The sequence below is a fragment of the Dreissena polymorpha genome, chromosome 15, assembly GCF_020536995.1.
Source record: "Dreissena polymorpha isolate Duluth1 chromosome 15, UMN_Dpol_1.0, whole genome shotgun sequence".
Classification (NCBI taxonomy): domain Eukaryota; kingdom Metazoa; phylum Mollusca; class Bivalvia; order Myida; family Dreissenidae; genus Dreissena; species Dreissena polymorpha.
The window spans coordinates 47,593,921-47,619,798 of NC_068369.1; the positions used below are offsets into that span (position 1 = coordinate 47,593,921).

At 33.6% G+C, this 25,878-nt stretch overlaps 2 protein-coding genes across 2 annotated transcripts; both read left to right on the forward strand.

Annotated features, from left to right (window-relative positions):
• Positions 1 to 4,444: 4,444 nt before the first annotated feature.
• On the forward strand, positions 4,445 to 10,369 carry LOC127859730 (uncharacterized). The gene is made up of 5 exons (XM_052397238.1): positions 4,445 to 4,528; positions 7,842 to 8,021; positions 9,112 to 9,233; positions 9,815 to 9,920; positions 10,350 to 10,369. Exons 1-5 carry the CDS (start codon positions 4,474 to 4,476, stop codon positions 10,367 to 10,369), a joined length of 483 nt encoding a protein of 160 aa, XP_052253198.1. The 5' UTR covers positions 4,445 to 4,473.
• A 9,171-nt stretch (positions 10,370 to 19,540) lies between these two features.
• LOC127861289 (uncharacterized) lies at positions 19,541 to 25,878 on the forward strand. Its single transcript, XM_052399739.1, has 6 exons — positions 19,541 to 19,752; positions 20,086 to 20,292; positions 20,581 to 20,688; positions 21,111 to 21,266; positions 21,469 to 21,556; positions 24,901 to 25,878. The coding sequence occupies exons 1-6, from the start codon at positions 19,683 to 19,685 to the stop codon at positions 25,085 to 25,087; spliced, it is 816 nt and encodes a 271-aa protein (XP_052255699.1). The 5' UTR covers positions 19,541 to 19,682; the 3' UTR covers positions 25,088 to 25,878.

Below are 25,878 nucleotides of genomic sequence, written 5' to 3' on the forward strand. Positions count from 1 at the left end.
GCAAAATACATCTCTAAACGAACTGGATATCTTTCAACATGTTACGATTTAAGGGAAAACGTCGAATCACTCAGTTTGTAAATATTGACTGATTCTTTTAAAGTTGTTTGACGCTTGACCTTATATTAAAAATGACTGTTAATATATTATATTAGATGAATGTTTTTCACATTTGTTTTTTTTTATATACGTTAATATTATTTCTTTAATAATCACAATACTTTACATTTTTTCTCTTGCTATAAAAACAAACATAACATAGCAATACGTCACTTTTTTATTTATTGGTTTCATATGTCTTATTTGTTCTAAGTAATATGTATTCTTTTGTGTTTATTGTTAAATATAAAGAAGTGAAACTCCAGCTGCTGGAGCAGTATTGTATTATCATTATATATAATTAGTTGGTCCTTTATTTAAGGCCAGTGACCAATTGCCAAACAGTACAAAACAGCACAATACAAAACAACATAAACATAAATAAGAATAAAGCTGGGGTCATCGCCTTAGAACGATCAATGCAAAGCATTTGGGGTTTAAACCGATTTTAGAGCGCTCAACCTCACACTTAGCCCAGCAATATTCATGATACATTTAAGTGTAAATAAAACTTAACCTCATAGCATTTTAACTCAAATTAAACAATAACAAAAGTGAATTAAAACGCATTCAATTGAATTACCATTTAATAACTCAATGGTAGGAAATACACCAGAGCAACAGAGTTACAACTTTTTGAGGAACGATGAAATGAAACTACGAACGAGTGTCAACTACATCCATTCTTTTAATAAAAAGAATTAAGAATATAGCATCATATAGTAAATATTTCAGATCATCATCGTGCAAATACAGGAAGAAGCAGCAATAATGGGAGTAAAAGATCCATATTACATAACTTTGTTGTTTATGTGACTGCTAAAACATGCAAAAGAAATCAAACAAGAAACGCCTGTCAGAGAGAAAATATTAATAAAATGTAACGCTATAAACCTGATGACCTAACGATGTAGACTATAACAATGAAGCGTGTCGTATAAAGAAATATAGAAGCGATGACGTCCAAAAAAATCAATGCAGCCAAAAACAGTGAAAGAGTATCGTATGACGCAATTGAGAAGCGAAAGTCATTAAAAAAATATAAGAACATACATTCCACATTAACAATGGTATGAATATGCCGAAAATTCCGTTATAGACAGTTTCCGTTACATATCATTTAGACGTATCAATAATTAAACTTAGATTCATTATTACCTTACATCAATTGCCTTTTATTGTTAACTGCTAAATAATTATCGATTGCATTATCTTCTGATTAGTTTGCACATGTGAAACTATTTATTTTCCGAACTTGATATTGTTTACTTTAATAATCTAAATTAATAAGTTAGAGATAATGATGATATTTTTTATATCTTTTTTATTACATCTAAGGCATGCATTGACTGTGTGCTTTTTGGGGGAAAATAATCCCCAAGCATAAACGTAAATTAACATTATGTAATTTAATAGTACATTGTTTTATGTTAGATATGTTCACTGTTTTATATTATACGTGAAGAGTTATTATTTCATGCAGTTCTTTAATTTAAACATATTTATTTCCAACATGAATATATTTGCACAAATACAATGTATACACCATTTAAGTGAATACATGTTTGAATAGGATTAGAACGAAAGATGCAATCTTATTTAGTTCTTCTCCATATAGTGTAATATACAGTGTATGTCGTCATGCGAACATAATTGGTTTACAATAAATTAAGTTACACAGATGTGTTAAGTGCGAATAATAAAGAAAATAAAATGAAAATATAGGACAATAGAAGCATTTGAAGCATGAGAATTGAAAGAACAACAGTTAGATAAATAATACAGAAGATGAATAGATTAGAATGTAGAGCCACTTTGAATAACACAAAAGCTGAATAGATATCAGAAAATGCAATAATTACACACTTGTAAATGTATATGTGTATAAAGCATCTGATATTTATAGACGGGAAGTAGGAAGTAAGAAAGTAATGGACGTTCTGTAGCAAGTCTTTGCAGTTCTTTGAAGGCCTCGAAATCTTGATTACCACTGTTTCCATGTATATAATACTTTGTTATAATACCGTTGTCTTAATGATCGTTCTTAAGTCAATACGCAGAGAGATCGTGCAACAAACACAGGTCAGTAACTGTGTTAGAATCATGTGCGATCAAATCAAGTAGTTCGCTTCCTCTGATATAGCTTTCAAAATGTAAAATACTTAATTTCTGTCCAGACTCTTGTTATTTATAGTGGATAATTTCATTATATTATTAATAATATACATATAAATTATAATACCATTTAATGAAATAAAATTAATTATTGCCTTAAAAATAAATCATGTTTTTTAGAGGAATGACTTCGCGTTGACACTTAAAAGTAGCAATACATGTAAGGGCAAACGGCTGAAAGAGAAGATGTTCCGTGCTAGAACGTCAGGTGGAAAATGTTATGCGAACAATCATAATTACTTTGCACTAGGGAAAGAAGTTGTAAAAAAGCATTTAACACGAAACATCAAATGGTCCAAACAGATAACTTAAACACCGCATTCAGTACCACTCACGTTCAACAACTTTCTTGTGCAACGTCACTATGTAAATATATATATTACGAGAAGACTAGCACGGTGACTGTGCCGCACTTTGCAGTCATGCTGGAGTTCCAAAAGTGGATTAGGACCATGAGCTCGTGTACAATAGACTTCAGAGAGACCAGCATGGGGGCAATGGTAATGTTATAAGACAGGAGTGTGTTCAGTTTTGTAATTTGGCCGAACAAGAAGCTAAGGACTATGGCTCACTGTCTGATGTGGTCAGGAACAAGTAGACTGCGATTGGAAACAACTGCTACAGCGAAATAACAGTAATCAAAAGTTGTTTCAGACTCGCAAATTTTTAGTTATAGTTATGATATTTGTGAGGAAACAGCATTATTGAACATTTACCATGCTCTAAAATAGCCATGATAGGCATCTTTTGACGATTTAAAAACCTGAAAATTATAAAGCATTGCAATGCGAAACGATTGAATAATTTGGGAGTTCTGTTGTTGTCGTTATATTTTGTGAAACTACGAGGATTCTTATATAAAGTATACAATACCGCCTTAATTGTGTGAGCACGGACGGCCGAGTGGTCTAAATGAAAGTCTTTTACTCCAGGACTCCAGGGGTGCGTGGTTCGAGCCCTGTTGAGGGTTACTTTTTTAAATTGTATACTTCTACATGCCAAAATCTGTGAAAATGCCCCTTTAATTGAAGGATTTATTTGACTCACTTAATAGTAAAAAAAAACACATCAGCAGAGAAACATGAAGTTAATTTTAATGCACAAATTACTAATTATGGATACTTTCTTGTTATTGTTATTGATTCTAGCTGTCTCATTGTACCGATTAAAATCGCATGAATATTAATTTTGACACATTAAAAGTAGATTTTTAGTTGATCTCTAGCCATCCAATCCAATATGTCGGTTTTAATACGTGTCTTCATTCAATAAGCGTTGTCAATTATACAGATAGTGTTCAATCAGTGGTAGGAAAACTAACCAATATCTATTTCTATTTTATTGAGGATTTTAAAAACCACAGAGCTATCTCCAGGGCCGATATTCACAACTTCTTTGGTGAAAACTAAATAACATTCCATATATTAATACAATCCTTAAAGTCGCAATCCATGGAACTCCAAACATCCATTCAGGAGAGAAAGTATTTTTCTTATCCGCTACCTTAATAACAGACCATCAATTATTAACATAAAATGATACAAACTTGGATCATCACTTTAGAACGGTCAATGCAACTCTTTGGGAGATAAAACCAGTCTATGTGCGGGCCGAAGACCTAAGTTTCTAACTAGTTCATGTTTATGTTTTTTGTATATATGAATGTCTTAAATATGTAAATATTTGTTAAATGATAAATGGTTTATAAGTACATGTATGTGAACAGAGAAAACATTGGATTGCATGCTTAAAATGTCTGAAAGTTCTTCTTAAATACAGCTTAATGTAAGATATTTCTTAGGAGCTTGTAAATACGCCCGTCACAGTACAGAACATAAAACATGATTGCAACGAGGTCTGCCACAGTATAGAAACGTTCGATACACATTCTATACAAATGTAATGATGTTAACCAATTTAAATCATCGATTAATAAAGATTTACCTAAGAATTATTATTCGATGCCATTGTTATTGCTTCCAAATGAACTATATCAAACTGCTTTATATTCAACCTCATTTATTCACAAACATGAATGTAAAACGTTACTACCAACTAATTTAAAATACAGTATTTTCATTATATTTCCTTTGCTAAGCGTTATGCAAATTGTATTCACGCAAAACTGCGTCAGTTGGTATGAGTTAACTTCCTCATTCAGTCAGATGGATTCTTTCGGTGCGTAAAGAACGGAAAATAATGTGGTTGTATAGGCTTGCGCGTGCTTTTATACTGGCTACAGTAACAGTAAATGGTAATTATATATAGGTTTATATTTATTTAAAGGTTAAAAGATCTTATTTGGTCAAAACTACGTTAATATCGCATGTTTTGAAACTGAGATTGATTCGATATACTAGGTCATCTAAAAGCGTCACCATGTCGTAACAAATTGTAAGATAGATAAACGGAAAGTTAATTAAGATGTTGGTTTTTAATATGTTAATGATTCTTGCACCTAATAAATCTATATAACGTTGCATCTATTCCATATATTTAATAACTCGTTAAATTTTTTGAAGCGGATAATTTATTGATGTGTCTGTACAGTCTTTACAGTCAACGCTTTTACTATTTTATACCAAGTAGGATTTTGCATATGGTTTTACATGTTCTCGCTGGATGAATTAAATGACACATGCTATAACCGTCTTTATATAAACGTAAACAACGTAAACGACAGTTGCATCAGCAGGTGATTCGTCTTATTATCACTTCATTTATTGTAAGTTACTGATGACCAACGGTTAGGTTTGGAAAAAGTACACTAGTTGAAACCCACAACAACATTTAAACCAATAAAGATGTGTTAAGTATTTTCCTCAGACATAATAACATATCGATTAATAACAACCGTGTTTTTTCAGTGAGGAAACTAGGCCTTACATCAGGTAGTCTAAAATAGAAATTCAACTAGGAAGTTTTTTCGATCATATTCAGGGAATTACGTGTTTAGTATCGTAAAATACAGTTGTTTAACAATTGTAAGGCCAGACCAGAAAGTTCTATAGTTTCATAAGGAAGTGATTTGTTATAAAAGCTTATATAATGTCACAAATATAATCGATTAATATAAATATCTCATATTTTTCCTCTTAAAAGCATTCAGTCTTGCATGAAGGTCATTTAAATGTCAACACGCCACACGTTAAGTGTGTGAAAAGGAAAAATATTTTCATTTCTTTTCATCGTTTAAACAAAATAGGGTAGGAAGATCGTCTAAATATTCGTGTTAATCGGTTTAACGATTCAAAAACTAATAAGAGAATGCGTTGACATGCATAATCTTCCGAATCTCTTAACCATATTTATTTGGTTAATTATAGATAATTACACCTTTATCTTTGTGAGGTTATCAGAAACGATCGTCAAGTTAAAAGTTATTGTAGTAAATTTAGTAAAACACACCAAAAACTCAACTTGGAGTACTGAAAGGATGGGCACAAAAATTAAAGGTGTGCTGGGTATACGGAAAATTACAACTTTTTAAGGCTTAATGGCTTTACGGAAGCTATCGAATGGGAAACAAAGTCACACTTTCGTGTATCATCACCGACACATGGCAGCTATAATATAGTATTGCATCATACGACATTACTCATTTCAACAAAAACAATATCCTACTATAATTAGTATACGTTTCAAAGTTATAATTATGTATGTACATTAAGATGAAAAAGACTATGACACAAAAACAGCAGTCGGGGTGGAATGGGTGGGGCGGGTGTATATTCTATAAACATTCGTATTTCACAACATCAGAAAAGAGCTAGCTTTGGTTTGTTATTGGAAGATTCAAATGTAGTTAAACATGTGTTTAAAATTGTTTAAAGTATTTCAGTACGTGTTGGTATACAAACATATTGTTTTATATACAAAGGGCGTTAACGACAATGTTTAAGATTTTAAATACAAGTTTACATCAATCGGGTCAATGCTCAATTGTTTAATCCTGAAACTGGGTTTCAAGCACCTTTCAACTGTTTTTTAATATATCTGAACGTCAACCACCAAACAGTTGTTATATACATCAATATCTGCAGGACCTATTTATAACAAACATGTTACCGGTCAAACTTTAACATACATTACAACTTGAAAGATTAACGTGTTCGTATTTTTATGCGGTGGATGGTGATTCATCTAAAGTGGGAAAATATACATCTGTTTAAGTTAAGTTCATACAAACTGTAATGAACATGATATTTGAAACGTTATTAATGTTCATATGAACTGATGTCGATTAAAAATGGAGTAAATTACATTATATGGACTTCGGTTTTAAAGAAAGCTACGCAATCTGGTATAGCAGCAATGTATTCTTAAGTTTAAGTGCATGCATACGTTTGCAATGCGGTCCCAATATGTTGCACATTGCAAGCCTCAAGTATAAGGTAAAATGCTAAAATTTTATGTATAAAATATCGATTCTATATTCAAAGGAAACTATCTTTCATGGATATAGTTTCTACTCACAAAACTATTGTGAACTTTTTATTGGTTGCAATAATATTCAGCGCAAAAAATTGTATAATTGTTATGTTATTACGCTATTACTTTTTTATCCCATGCTTAAAGTGTTTCCTATGTAATACAATCATTAATACGCGGGTTAAAGTCTACTACACTGTCCCCTTTTTTAGATAAAATCGTATCGCCATATATTGCATAGTGTATTGGGACTTATTTATCGTTTAGTACCTACTCATGCAATTTCTGGAGATATCTCTGAGGTAAATCGAATAAGTAGACCTTGTTCGTAAAAATCAGCCTTAGTCTGTTGCCTAGTGTAACTAGATACAGACTATAGATAGCTGCATGCTTGAATAACCTTACTATTACATTGTACAGTGAGCGGATACGCCAGTCTCACTTGAGCCACCAACGTAGTAACATCACTACACTACATAGTATAGCGCATATAAGTGTTTGTTATTACTATGATTATTCACATGAGTGAAATAACAACTAAGCATAACATCAACAAATGAAACAAAGTCCATTTACATCAAGCGAAACTTAAGTGAGTTTAAGTCAATTTTAAACATTTAATAACTGTATTGCAATCTCACAATATATTGCTTTAAGTTATAAGTCAAACAATATCAATAACAGAAGCGCGCCATAATGTTTTCACCAATGTTCAAAGTATTCCATTCATATTTTCAATAAACTTAAAAATTATATTTCATTAATAATAAAACGTGTTTAGCACATTGCTAGCAGAATAATCTGGTATAAATGTTTCTATCTTTGTTTTGAAAACTACTTATATATTTGTTATGGGTTAAGGGACATAAAGTAGGAATTGTATTTAACTGCTTTAAGTTTAATTCTAAAATGGCAGCGATCTATGTTTTTGATTAAAGATAATTAACATTTTGCATCCAAACACAAATGAACAATGTTTGTGTTTATATAGTTAATATTGATGAAAAAATGGAGTTTTAAATGTCAAATGTTAAACAAACTAATCATCGACAACCAGTATCAAGTACACATTCCAGAATATTTAGAATGTTTGGCAAACGATATACGATTTCAAAGCAGCGTTTTCTTTGTTTCAGCAAATTACTTTGTAAGCCATGATTCGACGCATTGGGATATGGCAACCTGCAAATTCGCAGAACCAAATCTTACTTACGTGGACGAAAGTTATCATGTCGACAAAACTATTGCGGCACAGATAGACGATACTGATGTTTGGATCGGATATCAGCTCGCAAAGATGCCGTTTCTATTCTTAGGTGATTATTTATTTATTTAGTTTTCAAACTGACATTTACTAGAGTTGTTAAGTCATCGTTATATTGTATTGTGTTTTCTAATCAAGAATACTTATGACATATAATGACAAAAAATCCACAAATATATAGCATGGTTAATTGTATTTTTAACCAAAACCTGAAGAGGTACTGACTTTCAAAAAAAGATATCTAGTGAAATTCATTACATTTATATTATATCTATAATACTCGACAGCCGGTACACACCTGTTTGTCTGAATGTGTTCTCAAATGAATTCAAGTAGTCAATAGTATAGACAAATTTGATCTGAAGTGTGCTTAATAACAGGAATCATGGCAAAACGGACCAAATCTATTAACGTTCATTAAATTGTATGTAAGGTCTTAAGGATCAATTTTAAGAACTAATGCGTTTTAAGTCAAACTAATAGGCAACACAATAATACTTTAAGTTTATATTATTGATAGAATCGTCGTGCTCGTTTTAGCATATTAAGTTACTTTGCATTACTATGTACACACCATCAATGCTTTTCACAAATATATATACTTAGTACTAGTTATTCATATACCGATTTTGAAATCCATATCTTAGCCATCTAATAAATACCTATAAGTTAATGTTCACGTCTAACCATAACGTCCCATTCAACGTTCTCATACTTGCTGAATTGTTGGAAAAACTATATAAAACTTAAAGTCTTCTTTCAATGTTGATATTCCAAAAAACCGGTTACGTCAACTACCCTCGAGTTAAATTTAATTCGCAGCCCTTACTGAAGTACACATTTTTGCACTTAACATACATGTTTTGATGTGCTATGAAATCGTATCTAAAACTACGTGAATCACGTAAGACTACTTTGTTAGACCGCTGCTTTTGTGAAATGTAATAAGACCACCATGCAAAAGATTGGCGATTTGTGATTAAAGTATATTAAGCATGAAAGTTATCCTTGAAGTGTAAATAAGCCTGGCTTATATAACAAATGTACATTGACTTATAATTTATGATTTAACCTTTTGTACTATTATGGACTTTATGGCAGTGTATCCGTTGTTATGGTACACATACATATGACTTACACAGGTTGTGGAAGATGGAATACCATTACAACATACAATATCAAGATTATTGGTGATTGTTTCCACCTGTGTGATGGTGGAACATTCGGAATAAAACCCACCAGTGGAGAAGATATTCTATCTATTGTGAGTTAATATGACAAGCATTCATTTTATGACAATAAAAAACAAGTTCAAATTATTTCTAACAATATATTCACCATTTTTGATTGTGATGAGTTAGAAACAATAATAAAATAAAGTTTATGAGTTCATTTGTATAAAACAAGGCGTGTTCGGCGTCCACACAAACTGAGCGAGACTTACAAGATCCGAAAAAGTCATACAATCAATAAGCATATGTGCATATATCATCGGTCTGCTAAATTTATGTTTATTTTGTCATGTCAAAGATCATACCACGAAGACATGTTGAATACATACATTATGAAACGCGTGACAATCACGTACTGCGTTTGTTATGTTATTTGCCTGAATCGACAGTGTTAAATATTTTTAGATTTGCAACGCAATCAATTATTTTTAATCGTTAAAATTATTCCTCCGTTGACATACGTCTCAACCTAGCGATACAATTTGTTTGTTTGCAACAGCACAATATTATTGATGACGCTGTTTTTATTATATTTATCGAGCGATTGTCAATAATTTTCGATGTTATGATCAAGCAGCGTGTTCGTTAACTTTTTTCTTATTCATTTCGACAGGCATACAAGGAGTGTAGATGCGTAGCATCTCCTGATCTTGTCAATTGGAATCAATATGGTTTGTGTGACAGAAGAGATAATTTTGCAATTTTCAGTCCAATTAATGGTAAGTACTTTAGATATATTTATTGCGAGCAATCAGATATTGTTGTACACGATATAAGTTATATACGTTAGCGTCAATCGAAAAATTCATTTTAATGGCGATAATCCACTGACCCGATTTTAACAAAATATAAATATTTGAACAACGTAAAATAGTTCGCTCCCGTACGGAAACATATAGAAATTCCATACACATTATACTGACGCTATGTACAGTAATATGTAACAGTTATCAAGCGAATTAGTGTTTTAATTTGCTAAACAAAAACTGTTTGCTAATTATAGATATTCACAGTATCCGAATGTATACGGCTGCATTCGGCTCAGCCCGGTGTACTTCGTTTTCCTTTACACTTGTTCTTTTGCATTATACATATAACTAAATTATATGTATACTTAGGACTGTATGGATTGCTGGCTGTTTATACAGAGTGTAAGCAGTACCACTGAGAATGAACAAAAACTGTCACGTGACCCCAAAAGTCAACGTCAGTAGGTTTTTTATGAAGGAAAACAGCCGCGACAGGTAGGTGTATTTTTTTCAATATCTTTGCTGATCGTACATTGGCTTTCATACGACCTAGTGCATGCAATAAAGCATGTATAAAGCTTTCGATCGGTATATTACGCTTTGTGTGTGTTGCTCTGGTTTTCGAGAACACTTCGACACAAATTTCCCATGTAGAAACAAACGTCAATGAATTTTCTAGGTTTTTTGTTTCATATTATGATCTGCACACCCAACATAACCTAACATATCATTAAAATGTTACCTAAAATGTTATACTCCTTTAGCATCGTCCTCTTTGCCTTCCTTTTTCCTATACTCTCTCTTATCTCACCGTCCTATTTGAAGCAGTTCTGTAGCAAAAGACGTAATCCAATGTTAATATCAGCATTGCAATATGTTTCTATGATCAAATGCATTAAACGTATCATGGCAGCGTTTCTGGCTCACCTCGTCTTCATTGGAACATATCATTATGTTGTACCTTAAACAGAGACCAGAAAACGCTGTCATGAATGCGTATCGGCCACCAGCTATTTTTCCAATTCTCATACATGTAGTATTTGCATGCCAATTATGGCCTAGTGTTGTTAGTCTCTTTTCATTACAAAGTAGTGTCTACCAGTCAATAAATATATCACGAAGTATTGAACACCCACGTAAGCGTATCCCGATAGGAAAAAATATACATACTGATATTATCTTTCTCAAAACTGTCTTACAATGTTTCCTGTTTGGTTTAACATGCTGCTGGATGTCTTTAGTTTTATAACGCTCGGGTGATATACATCCAAACCCAGGGCCTACCTTGCCTGAGACATCTTATAACACAAATGCAAATAATTCCTTATCCACTTCCGATGCCTCTGCAACACACCACTTAAGTTTTATTCATTATAATATTCAAAGTCTGATGCAAAAAATAGATGTTTTGTATACAGGGCTACGTGATTTTGATATAATTGGTTTTACTGAAACATGGTTAAATAGTTCTATTTCATCTACTGATATTCTTTTCGAAGGCTTCCACCAGCCAATTCGCAAGGATCGTCTAGACTCTTATGGCGGCGTTGCTATATACGTTAATGAAAATATTGCTTTCAAACGAAGACACGATCTCGAATTAAATAACGTTGAGTCTTTATGGATTGAAGTGTTCCCCTCAAAACATAAATCCGTTCTGTTTGGCTTGTTTTATAGACCGCCTAGTGCGGATAGATCGTATATGCATTCTATTGAAAATTCTATAGGACTAGCCAGAGACACACAAATAAATGATATCATTATTACAGGTGATTTTAATATAAATACTATCGCCGAATTATCAGCACGAACAATTAACGAATTATGTCTACAATATGACTTAACGCAACTAATAAATGAGCCAACACACTATACTGAACACTCATCTTCCATAATTGATCTTATCTTTGTAAGTAATCCGAATACCGTATTACTTTCTGGAACAGGTGAACCCATTTTAGACCAAACTATTCGGTACCACTGCCCTGTTTTTGTTACATTAAAATTCATTAAACCTTTACGTAAAACGTTATATCGACATATCTGGCGATACGACATTGGTGATTATTCAAAACTTCGACAACTAATGACAGATACTAATTGGGGTCTTCTTAAATGCGAAAATGTTGATATTTATGCAGAAAATATTACGAAGACAATTTTACAAATTGCTGGCTCATGTATTCCTAACAAAAATGTATGTATACGTTCTCGTGATCTCCCCTGGCTAAATAATATTATAAAGAAAAAAATTCGACAACGAAAGCGTCTATACAGAAAGGCCAAGCAACTAAATAGCGATATGCATTGGTTAAATTTTCGTCGTGTCAGGAATGAAGTCGTTTTACTTCTACGTAACTCAAAAAATGAATACTTTAACAATATTGCACGTAAACTGAAGTCATCTGACCTTTGCGCAAAAGACTGGTGGAAAACACTTCGAACATTTATTCCTACTAACAGAAACAATTCAATTCCACCTCTTTTCGACGAACATTTAGGTATCTTTGTAGCAAATGACTCCTGTAAAGCCGATATGCTAAACAGGTATTTTGCAAACCAATGTTCAATTGACGAAAGCAACCACGAACTACCAATAATCAAAAATTCAAACGCTAACACTCTTCAGAATTTTCATATAACACAGGAAGAAGTAACTGACTCAATCAAATGTCTTAAGTTAGGCAAAGCATCTGGTCCTGATGGAATTGATAATCGTATCCTCAAAGAAGCAATGCATCAATAAAGCTACCCATTGTGTGATCTTTTTAACTCTTGTCTTAATACTCACAAAATGCCTTCTTGTTGGAAAATTGCTAATGTGTGTCCGATTTTTAAAAAGGGTGATCCAGCGAAAGCGTCCAATTATCGACCAATATCATTGTTAAATACTATTGAGAAGGTCTTTGAGAGGATATTGCATAAACACATTTTTAATTTTCTTCGAGATAATTCATTCTTTGCGCCCACTCAATCTGGCTTCTTGCCTAGTGATTCGACTGTTAATCAGCTTACATATATTTATAATACTTTTTGCAGAGCACTAGACAATGGCCTTGAGGTCAGAGTAATCTTTTTTGATATTAGTAAAGCTTTTGATAAAGTATGGCATAAAGGTGTATTATACAAACTACAACAAGCAGGCATTCGTGGAAATATATTATCTTTCTTGACTAATTATCTTTCTGATCGCAAACAAAAAGTAATCCTACCGGGAGCGCACTCAATCCCTATTGAAATTCTCGCCGGTGTCCCTCAAGGTTCTATTCTAGGTCCACTTATGTTTCTTGTGTATATAAATGATATTATTGCTGATATACAAGCACATATACATCTGTTTGCTGACGACACTAGTCTGTTTATGGTCGTAAATTCGCCAAACGAATCTGCAGTCGTTTTGCAATCAGACATTGATAAAATATCCAGTTGGGCTGACAAATGGTTGGTATGTTTTAACCCCTCAAAATCCGAATCAATGCTTATATCTCGAAAACTGAATAAACCATCACATCCACCATTGACCATGCATAACGTGAATATACCCATCGTTGATGTCCATAAACACTTAGGTGTTTTTATCTCTAATGACTGCACTTGGCATGCTCATATTTCATACATAAAGGAAAAGGCATGGACACGCGTTCATATAATGCGTAGGTTAAAATCAATGCTTGATAGAAAAACTCTCGAGAAAATATATTTTTCTTTTATAAGACCAATCCTCGAGTACTCAGACGCTGTATATGATAATTGTACGCAATATGAAAAGATGACCTAGAAAAAATCCAAACCGAAGCCGCGCGTATAACATCTGGATGCACACGCTTAGTCTCAATAGAAGAACTTTATAATGAGCTAGGCTGGGAAACTATCAGCCAACGAAGACGCAAACACAAATTAATATTAATGTATAAAATGAACTCTAGTAATGTACCAAACTATTTGCAATCCCTTTTACCCGCTACAGTTGGATCGTTTAGCAATTACTCATTAAGAAATTCGTCACATCTCCAAACTATTCAAGCGCGAACGTCACTATACTCAAATTCGTTTTTACCATCCACTGTTTGTGAATGGAATAATCTTCCGGATGAAATAAAAAACGCCGAATCGATAAATTCCTTCAAAAGTCAAATTAACATAGATCGACAGACTCCGAATCCATTATTTACATACGGTGAAAGACGCTTTCAAATGCTACACACGCGCTTACGAACAAAGTGTAGCGCCTTAAACGAACACCTTTTCCGACGCAATATTGTTGCATCCCCGTTATGTCTATGCGGACTTCATGAAACAACGTCGCATTACTTTCTTGAATGCACTCGGTATGTACATATTCGTGGCGAATTTCTGAACTCAATATCCGCATATTCCGTTCCTTGCATTGAAACTATTCTATATGGAGACAACACTTGTGACTACTTAACGAATACTAAAATAGCCGATGCAGTGCATACATTTATTATTAAACACTCTAAACTATTTGTTTAAATACAGTTCGAGGTAATTATATACGTTGTTGTTTTTTTTTCACATGAACCAGGGGCGGATCTAGGATTTCTGGTTAGGGGGCGAAGCCCCCCGTAAGCTCCACGATTTTAGTGATTTAGAAGGCTTTGAAAACCACTTCTAGAGCATGTCACGCCTTATATACTTTCATCAAAATAACTTCTTATAATGCCCCAAAAGTGCATAGTTTATCGTTTAGGGGGTCCATGGGGGCGAAGCCCCCCGGAAGCTTCACGATTTTAATGATTTTGAAGGCTTTGAGTGTTTGACAACCACTTCTCGAGCATGTCACGCCTTATATATTTTCATCAAAATACCTTCTTATAATGCCCAAAACGTGCATAGTTTGTCGTTTAGGGGGTCTAGCTTCTCGATTTAAATGATTTTGAAGGCTTTGACAACCACTTCTCGAGCATGTCACGCCTTATATACTTTCATCAAAGTACCTTCTTATAATGCCAAAAACGTGCACAGTTTATAGTTTTGGGGGTCCAGGGGGGCAAAGCCCCCCGGAAGCTCCACGATTTTAGTGATTTTGAAGGCTTTGAACAGCTTAGGTGATTTTGATCTAGTAAAGTGTGAAACATCCAATGAATTGACTTTAGGGGGGGGGGGAGTACGCCGCGTCCGCCCCACCCCCCCCCCCCTGGATGCGCCTATGTGAACCATACAGTTCATACACTTGTACACATTTGTTGATTGACATCTACTAAGGAGACAACAGCAACCTTAATTATATATATTACCTTATTATCAAAACCAAAAGTAAATAACACAAAACATTATACACTGTATAATCAATAAATAATACTTCATTTTATTTACTTGTGAAAACCTTACTCAATCTTTTGAGATGTCTTTTTGTATAATTTGTATATAATTTTATTGAATTCCCTGAAATCTGTCGCTAATAAACAAATTCAGTATTAAGACTATGTAAATTCATGCGAGATATGCTTTTAAATGATGTCAGCTGATATAATTCATAAATCCCGTAATATTTCAAAGATATAGTTTCTTTCATTATATCTTCTTATACTAAATTAAAATATTAAATTTGTGGAAAAAATATATATTACTTTCAGAATGACACGAAGGAAAAATTTTCTGTCGTACAAGAAAGGTCGATCTGCTAATCCGATACAATGAGTTCTTATAGAACATTCTCCATTAGCATCGCCGGTATGATAATCAGTCTCCAAGAGCAAATGAAAGCTCAGCTCTTGTAAATGGCCTGCTTCTCAAGCTATTCGATCACCCTTGTACAAAGAAAAACGATTGGCCTATATAAATATATTTCCTAGTGCAGAATCAAACGATGATAATATGAATTGATACAAACAAATTGACGATCAGTACACTATATTAAGTTGAGTCTGTAACATTTATTTATAAATGAGTGTATAGCATATGCATTTTACTACAATATTTTGGTAAACTGTTAGGAACTATTTTCAAAATATAAATCTCTGTCCATAATTATTACAGAATAGCCAACACTTTATTTTCTCCCTGTCTACACAAGTCGTGTTTGTGGTAGAATTGCGAGCCATTGTAGAATTGTTTCGGTGTAAATGTGCATTAATACGAATTAGCATATAACTAGTCTTGTATGAATATACTATCAGATTTACGAAATGTTCTTACTGTGTTGACTATGTAGTTTCTTTTATTGGAATGTAAATAAAACAACTACGATTTCTCCCATTTACTTATTTTATTTTTGGCACATATCATTTCCACACACGCGCACGCAGGCGCGCATACTTGGGTGTAGCTCTTCGAATAAACCTTAATGTAATACTAAAATCAGAATGTAGCATTAAATAGGAAAGCAAACTACTTTCTAATTATGATAATTGCTACATAATTCGCCTTGAATTTAGTATACATTAATAGGTTATAAAAATAAACTACAGAAAAAAAGCAAAATATTTAAAATGGAAACGCACAGAGTATTTGTGGAATATCACAGCATAATTTTAAAATAAAATTTAGAAACAAATAACATAATCAGAAAAAACAAAATCACAGAAGGATATAAATAGTGCAGCATAATTTTAAATTCAAACAGTAAAAAAAAAAGGAACTTGGCTTTCGAGTAAAAACTTTTTTTTTTGTTTTTTTTTTTCAATCCGAAAGAAATTGTGACATCGCGAAGCACCATTCAAGCATTTGACTATATAATCGCACAAGTGTATTCATCGCCTTCGATGCTTAAAGTGTTTAAGGATTCATGAACAATTGCATTCAATAAGAATACAAAAGTACTATGCATCCGAACTTCTATGTCAAGTAAAACAAATAAATGATCTGCTAAATTGATTAAAAGTGACCCATGACTGATATGCATGAATGCATTGTGATTTTCGGGTAAACACACATATTCGTACCATGGTAATTTTCAATTATTACAAAAAAAAGACAGAATCTAGCATTTACCACCTCAGTATGATGATGCACTTTATGCAAGGTTCGTGAAATTTAATACAGCGGTTGTAAAACATCTCTGGGCGGAAAAGTTTGACGGAAGAACGGACGGACAACGCTAAAATAGTGTCTCTCCGCCTTCGGAGGGATAAACATTATACCTCCTCTTTTGGACGGAAAAAACAAAACAATGTGATATTATATTAAATGTAAAATGTACTACCGGTAACAATGGAAAATAATATTTAAAAACAAAACGAAATTTAATTACAAACATAGCGTGCAACAACTTGATCTAATCTAAATTATATGTCCAACCTTTCTTTCAATCGAGCGCCACACATTACATTTGTATCTTACGGCTGATTCCTCTCTTCATCGGTATTTAGCCAAATCTGTTTTGATGCGAAATTCTGAACAGCACATGTTGTCGCGTGTCCCAATGCACACTGCACCTTAAAAAATAAGTTCACAAATACCGACACTATTACACTTATTTGAAAGGAACAAGTATATTTTAAACGATACGCATTTCCGACTGCATTTGAATCTTGTGAACTCCAAGACACACACAGCTTAACATGTGTTTGTTTATTTTGTAATCCTTTATACTATTCGTAAAATTAATTTATTTATTTTTTGGAATTAACACATTTGTCAGAAGATTTACTGTTTACTGTTTACTTAACAAATACTCACATGCGTTTGGTAAGGTTCTCTTTTCTTCTAAATTGCTTCTCACAACGTGAATATTTGGACAAGCCGATGTGCCTGTCATCGAGCAGTTTTAACCCCCACTTTGTTTTGAAGGCGTCTCCACAAAAACGACACACATATGACATATCTGAAAACAGGGTAAATATACCGAATACAAACTATGCATCGTGTTAAGAAACTTAACACAGCTTATGTATAATATAAACAAATTATTCAAAAATATATACCTTGGAAAGTTTTTAAAAACATAATTTTTGCGGGATAATTATTTCTTGTTACAATTAGCCATTTAAAATGAATAAGATTTTAAACTTAGGAAAAGTCGGAAGTAAAATGTAATGTTAGCATTTTATGGCATATATTTATTATTTATAACAGTTGACTATCACTATTGAGAAAAATTACATGAACAACACACATACGCGCATCGAGCTCTTTTACCATTTTCGTTCATAAACGTCCTATTTCAAAGGAACCTTTTCACTTTTCGTACGTATTTATGTATACAGCACAGTTGCAGTTCTTATGTGTGCGTGGTAATAAATACTATTAAGGTTCTAAATCTCTTTTTTAGCAAAAATGCAATACTTGTTATTATATTAGTAAACATAGTAATAGGTGTGCCTAAAAGGTAGAACGAATGCCTGCATATATTCTACCGTTTGCATATTTATTCCTACTATTGACCTTTGCCATATCTGTTTTTACTCTTTAAACGTATATTTATTATCCGGTACACATACTTATGTGTTAATGCATAAACAAATGTTATATATGTTCGTCCGGTAAGACATAGACAGTTGTGTGATCGTTTATTTTTGTGAACACCGACTCTTTGTAATTTTACTACTGACGTTTGCTTCTACAATGGAAATTTGTATCGAAGTGTTTTCGAAAACCATAGCAACACACACAACGTGAGAAACACCGATCTCAAGCTTTATGCATGCCGTCTTGCCTGCACTAGGTCGTATGAAAGCCAGATGACGATCAGCAAAGATATTTTAAAAAAACTACCTGATGCGGCTGATTTCCTTCAAACAACACCTACTGATGTTGACTTTTGGGGTCACGTGACAGTTTTTGTTCATTACCAGTGAGTACGTCTTCTTGAAAATGCATTATCACAGAACACTTACTAGAACCGTGTTAATGTTTTACTTACACAAACAGTTTTTTTTAATTATTCCCATGTTGTTATGTGTGTAATTCTGTTCTCATTATCATAGTTTATGGAGAGTTGATGATTCTTCGGATAGTTAACTAAAGTTTAATTTGTTAATGCCATGAGGACAATGTATTAAGTCAATTGTCGAAGTATTTTTTTAGGAATTTATATGATAAGCTACAAACCATGGCATGTCTAGAAAACAATTACTGGAAGGTCATGTTTAACTTTCTTTCGTCAGTGTTAAGAATATGTGCGGAACATATGTGGTTGTATGTTCCTAAATTATTATTATATAAAGAAAATTAAGACAAGCACACTTTGCGCACTTGGTATATCATGTTTATCATACTTACACAATTAACATCGCAACAATCTCTCTAAACAGCGGAATGAACCTTGAAATGTCAAGAGTGAGACTGAGAGATCGACACTTTTATTGGTAATGTGTTTTATCTGATACAATTTATGCAGTCGTTGAAATCCACTTGCGAAGAATGGTATAAGCACATGCTCCAAAATACATGAACAATTTAGCTTCAAGCAGATGAAAAATATGTACATTTATATAAAAAAAAATATTTACACTCCACTATACTGCATACTAATGTAGATTCAATTAAATTAAGTTCACATCACTTAGTTACATTCAAATTTACCTTTTATTGGCCTTAAAACAGTCGTACTAGCCTTCGAATTACAGCTTAGGCTCATACAGCTGTCTGCAGCACAAAACAATACCGATATTAATGCAACTAATATAAACATTATATACAAACAATTTGTTTTTTCTGTATCTATCATTTTATATAAATGTGTATGTTGCATTTACGTTTAAAGTTAACACCTCAGAAGTGACCATAGGCCACAGAATTTCAGGAGATTGCCTTTTCTTCTATTTCCCAATGTTTTCGTGGGGGCCATGTGAGCGAATAGACAATATACCAATCATGTGTAGCACAGGCCCATATACAGGTATGTATGCTATTATCAATGCAAAATCAATTTTTTTATGATATTCTGTAGTAAAACAATTTATTTAAATGAACTTCGCAGTGGTTTTGTGTTTGTGTTATGCAATCGATAAATCTGGAGCTGAAACCATACTAGGCAAGCGTTTATGTTATGCTCCAGAAGCGGTTTTGAAAGTGTGCATGTAAGAGACCAAATACGTGCTTTAATGTGTTCTCAAAGAAAGAGGAAGATAGCTCAAGATTATTTTCGGAGATCATTACGCTTTGGCGTATTTAAATAAGACACAACTACATAACTTAATCAAATATAAAATACATATTGCACATTTTGCAGGATCAAATACAACAGCGGAAACTTTTAATTTTTCTTCAACGGGTGCAAATTATACTTGGAGTGCTGCCAACAGTATTTGTTTGAAACTGAACTATCACCCAGCATCAATAGCAAGTATAATAAATAGTAAATTCGGCAATCAACAAAAGCAGTATTATTGGACAGGCATTACCAGATCTACCGCCATCATCAAATCAACAAGTGCTGGTGTGAATGTTATTTGAGTCAATGATTTCTAGTTTTATAATTAATAACACATACAACCTAATGAAACGATTTTTAAAAAACCTGATAAAGAATTTCAGAACTTAGCCTTTGAAAGATATATATGCTTTTAATGTATAACGTTGACATGTTACACATATTTTATTCAATTTTAACCGCAACAATCAAGCAATTACTATGGTACAAATACAACATTTTAAAATAATGTTAAGTTTGTCATTATTCAGATACAATATACGTGCATGTCATTGATATTTGCTGTATTTGCAGATATATTAACAAATCATTTAGTGCAACAGTTTGCGTTTTTGAAAAATGGTAGTTGTGCTTTGCAATTCGCCGGCAATGATGTCATCAAAAGAGCTCTCTGTATACAAGGTAACAATACGACCGAAACTATTAAATTATAAATTTTGATTTTCAAAACAATTTTGTATATACAATATACAATAAAGCCACTGAATACAGAATAATCCATGATAATCAATTGCGTTATAGACTTATTTTACTATATTGATAACTTTAACAACAAAAGACATACACATAGGCAAATAACTACTAAAGTTAATCAAATGAAGCAATATAATGGTATGACATTATTTGTAATTGCGTTATTTTTGTTTAAAGACATTTTTATGCGGTTTTAGTACAACCGTACACAATACTTAAGGCGCCTTTTATGATGACTACTATTTTTGGGTGCCTCATGTTTGAATCCATGCAGCAAGAAAATGATTGTTTTATTGATTTAGAATCACTTTGAGAGCTTTTCTATCACTAATCTTACATACTATTCACAGCAACTGAAACTATCTCTACATCGTTCACACCTCACGTTACCAAATCAACTGTGATTTCGACAGACTTTCCAACAACTGAGATAAGCAAATCCCCCTACTCTACTGATAACGCGTCGTCACACGTAGTTTCATCGACAGGGGAATCGATCCCTAGAGGTCCAATGTCAGACGTGTTAACGTTTCTACTATAAAAAAATCTCTTGTTTAAAACCATTCGCTGGATTATATGACATTATTGTTAAAATTACGTCAAAATTGATTGTCAATAATTGGTCATTACACAAAATTCTAGCATGCATTAACAATTCTATATTAATGTACTTGGCGATAATAGTTCTGGTTGTAAACATACTTCCAGAGTTTCCAGTAATAGTTGGAATTGGTGTGGCAGTTGGAATTATGTTAGTAGTGGGTGCAGTCGTTGTCATCTTTGTACTTAGGAGAAGGTATGTTGGTATTTGATCTACCATTTAAAGATAGAAACACAGGTAACATGTCTTAACCGTAATGGACAGCAATGATACATATCGGTATGAAAACTTGTCTTGATAATTATGTTTTTATTGGAATTCGTCAAATTATGTACATATTTGTATGCAGTACAATGCACTGACTTGTCCCGATAAAAAAAGAAGACACTTTAGGTAATGCTTATGAATTTCATTGTTGAATGAATAATGTATGTCTTGTTCAACTAAATTCATCTGCACGATTCCGGAAGTTTTCACTATATATATATATATATATATATATATATATATACTTTACTGTTCGCTTGGTTCAAATATTTACCAAATTTGCTTAAGAGGCATCACATTCTTGAATAGAAACAATTTAAGAAATAAATTACTGCACTGCGGGCAATATGCCATAATGATTAGCAGCTAGACAGGTTCTTTATTGACCTAAGCCTTGTGTACATATGGATCACAGCCTTGTATATGTACCTCAGCCTTGAATATGGACCTCAGCCTTGTATATATGGACCTCAGCCTTGTATATGGACCTCAGCCTTGTATATATGGACCTCAGCCTTGTATATTGACCTCAGCCTTGTATATGGACCTTAGCCTTGTATATGGACCGAAGCCTTATATATGGACCGAAGCCTTGTATATGGACCGCAGCCTTGTATATGGACCGCAGCCTTGTATATGGACCGCATCCTTGTATATGGACCGCAGCCTTGTATATGAACCGCAGCCTTGTATATGGACCGCAGCCTTGTATATAGACCTTAGACTTGTATATGGACCTTAGCCTTGTATATGGACCTCAGCCTTGTATATGGACATCAGCCTTGTATATGGACATCAGCCTTGTATATAGACCGCAGCCGTGTATATGGACCGCAGCCTTGTATATGGACCGCAGCCTTGTATATGTACTGCAGCCTTGTATATGGACCTCAGCCTTGTATATGGACCTTAGCCTTGTATATGGACCTCAGTCTTGTATATGGACCTTAGCCTTGTATATGGACCTCAGCCTTGTATATGGACCATAGCCTTGTATATGGACCTCAGCCTTGTATATGGACATCAGCCTTGTATATGGACCTTAGCCTTGTATTTGGACCGCAGCCTTGTATATGGACCTCAGCCTTGTATATGGACATCAGCCTTGTATATAGACCTCAGCCTTGTATATGGACCGCTGCCTTGTATATAGAACTTAGCCTTGTATATGGACCGCAGCCTTGTATATGGACCTTAGCCTTGTATATGGACCGCAGCCTTGTATATGGACCGCAGCCTTGTATATGGACCGCAGCCTTGTATATGGACCGCAGCCTTGTATATGGACTTTAGCCTTGTATATGGACCGCAGACTTGTATATGGACCTCAGCCTTGTATATGGACCTTAGCCTTGTATATGGACCTCAGCCTTGTATATGGACCTTAGCCTTGTATATGGACCGCAGCCATGTATATGGACCGCAGCCTTGTATATGGACCGCAGCCTTGTATATGGACCTTAGCCTTGTATATGGACCGCAGCCTTGTATATGGACCGCAGCCTTGTATATGGACCGCAGCCTTGCATATAGACCTTAGCCTTGTATATGGACCGCAGCCTTGTATATGGACCTCAGCCTTGTATATGGACATCAGCCTTGTATATGGACATCAGCCTTGTATATGGACCGTAGCCGTGTATATGGACCGCAGCCTTGTATATGGACCGCAGCCTTGTATATGGACCGCAGCCTTGTATATTGACCGCAGCCTTGTATATGGACCGCAGCCTTGTATATTGACCGCAGCCTTGTATATTGACTGCAGCCTTGTATATGGACATCAGCCCTGTATATAGACCTTAGCCTTTATATGGACATGGCTCTCATTTATTTGCAATTGTAGTCGAAATTGGGATGTCTATTTATTCTCAAGCGATGGCAATTTCAGTTAAATAAATCAGCTTTTGTACAAAGCAACCGCTCATCAACTATTCAGTCTGCTTCCGTGGAATCTGGATTTCCACGCTGTTTTTTTTTGGAAATACAATCTACAATGACTGTTGACAACGTTGTTATATCACAATGAACAAAATCTATTTGTTTGAATACACAAACAATAATAATATGTTATATTCATGCGCGTTGTGTTGTTCATGTACTTGTTGTTTCTGATTACACTATTTATTTAGAGTCAATAAACAAAGAACATATTCATTTAACGAAACGGACTTTTAAAGACGACATTTATAAAATATTGAACCACTCCTTCAAATTGATGAATGAAGGAATGAATGATATGGAATATTCGCATTATTGCGCCTTATCGAGTCTTCCTACAGGAAATAAGAGTTCCCAATGTGTAGCTAATTATTTTTCTCGTTACAAGCATGAAATTAAAAAAAACATGTTTTTAAGAAATCAAATACGATCTCCCACTAAATATCGTGAACATGTATTTTTTCTTGAACACAAGTATATGGCTAAAAAAAAGGCATGAATTAAATTAATATAGACAAAATGTTAAAAAAACTCGTGCAGAAATACAAATACATACGTTAAGGGTTTGCATGAAACATTCAGTCTGCCAGAGACGTAGAAAAAAATATGTTTAAGCGTCGTTCTCATCTCTTCAAAATATGTTGCCATGCGCCAAGCGCTATCGATATCACCATTGTAAACTTAAAATCATGTTAAAACTCGAAATGTTATTATACTATATTATTTACATGTAGATTAAGTGGTGGGTCAGTTGTATAATGTTTCATAAAACTTGTTAAGCGATTCATCATAAAGAGTTGCTTGTTATCCTCCGCCATAGGCGGAGGGATATTGTTTTGGCGTTGTCCGTCCGTCCGTCCTTACGTCCGTCCGTCCGGCACTTTTGTGTCCGGAGCCATATCTTGGAAGTGCTTTGGCAGATTCCATTGTAACTTGGTATGAGTATATATATGGATAAGAGGATGATGCATGCCAAATGGCATTGTACATCATCGTATAATAACGGAGTTATGGCCCTTTGTATTTTGAAAAAATGCTTTATTTGTATGTCCAGATCCATATCGTGTGTCCAGAAGTATAATGGCGGGGGATATCAATTCAACGAATTTGCTTGTTTCAAATGCATTCAGATGCCCAAAACATCCATTTTATTTCATTTTTGTCACTGTGTTGTTGTGTAGCAAAATGTTAGCTGCGGGAAATAGGTTTGGACATTTCATGTAAATGATGATGACTTAATACATAATTGGAAAGTAAAATATAACAAGTAAAAGTGATTTGTATACAATATTGTAATATGAATGTAATTTGAGTGGTTGTGATTATTTCAGGGGAGTTTTGCCGTGTACATTCGGGACGACAACGGACGAACCTTACGCCAGCACCATCTCGTTTGCAAACAGATCGAATGAAGAAACCGTTGATAACCATAACTATGTGATGATAGATACACGCACACAATCAGTTGAATATATAAATGTACAATCCCATACTGAAAGAGCGTATGAAAATAAATAAGATAGAAGTTGAATTTTAAAGAATTTCTCTGTCATTTTTAACACACAATTTGTATTTTTAGAGCATATGCTTCGTTCAGTATAAGTTATTGTTTAATTTTTAATATACACTTCTGATATATATGCATCGGTCCACATACATGTATCTGTTATGCATTTACTTGTAGGAACTATGTTCAAGCAATTTTGCGTTGTTTTATATATTTATATTAGGGATGCAAGAGGTTACAAAAAACAATAACCGGTTAACCTTTTGCCGTAACCGGTTATTAACCGGTTAACCGAAAAACCTTTAGTAGAAAAAATGTTTTAGTATACGTTAAACATGTCATACCGCTCGTACATGCACTCTATAGAAACGAAAGCAATTGCTTGCGTTGATAACATATCGGTTTCTTAATAAAAAAATATTATAACATTTGAACATAACGACGACGAAGAAAAGAAAAGTTGTAAAATACCGTATTTTTTTACAATTATTAGTTTATATTGATTCAAATATCACGACTGGTATAATGCATTACTCGAAATAAAGTTGTTAAGTTTTCATATTTTCAGTATATTTGGTAATACATTTTACTGGGTAAGTCTACCAGGTAACTACCAGTTAACTATAAATAACGCAAGTAGATTGATTATCATCGACACGCGGTAAACCCAGAAATGCAAATTGTGCATGCGTAGTGAATTGTTTTTATATAATGATCAACCTACTTGCGTTATTTATACTAAATAAATCGTTATGTCACCTATTTTCTCGATGTACTTTAGATTTCACATCGCGAAATTTTT

What these genes read in the sequence shown, in the direction of transcription:
- LOC127861289 (XM_052399739.1), top strand. Translation starts at nt 19,683, where the DNA reads ATGTTTTCGTGGGGGCCATGTGAGCGAATAGACAATATACCAATCATG. An exon ending in CATCAAATCAACAAGTGCTG is followed by an intron (nt 20,293 to 20,580) that starts GTGTGAATGTTA and finishes CTGTATTTGCAG; the next exon opens with ATATATTAACAAATCATTTA. An exon ending in AGGGGAATCGATCCCTAGAG is followed by an intron (nt 21,267 to 21,468) that starts GTCCAATGTCAG and finishes ACATACTTCCAG; the next exon opens with AGTTTCCAGTAATAGTTGGA.
- LOC127859730 (XM_052397238.1), top strand. Translation starts at nt 4,474, where the DNA reads ATGTGGTTGTATAGGCTTGCGCGTGCTTTTATACTGGCTACAGTAACA. An exon ending in GAGAAGATATTCTATCTATT is followed by an intron (nt 9,234 to 9,814) that starts GTGAGTTAATAT and finishes TCATTTCGACAG; the next exon opens with GCATACAAGGAGTGTAGATG. An exon ending in AATTTTCAGTCCAATTAATG is followed by an intron (nt 9,921 to 10,349) that starts GTAAGTACTTTA and finishes CTGTTTATACAG; the next exon opens with AGTGTAAGCAGTACCACTGA.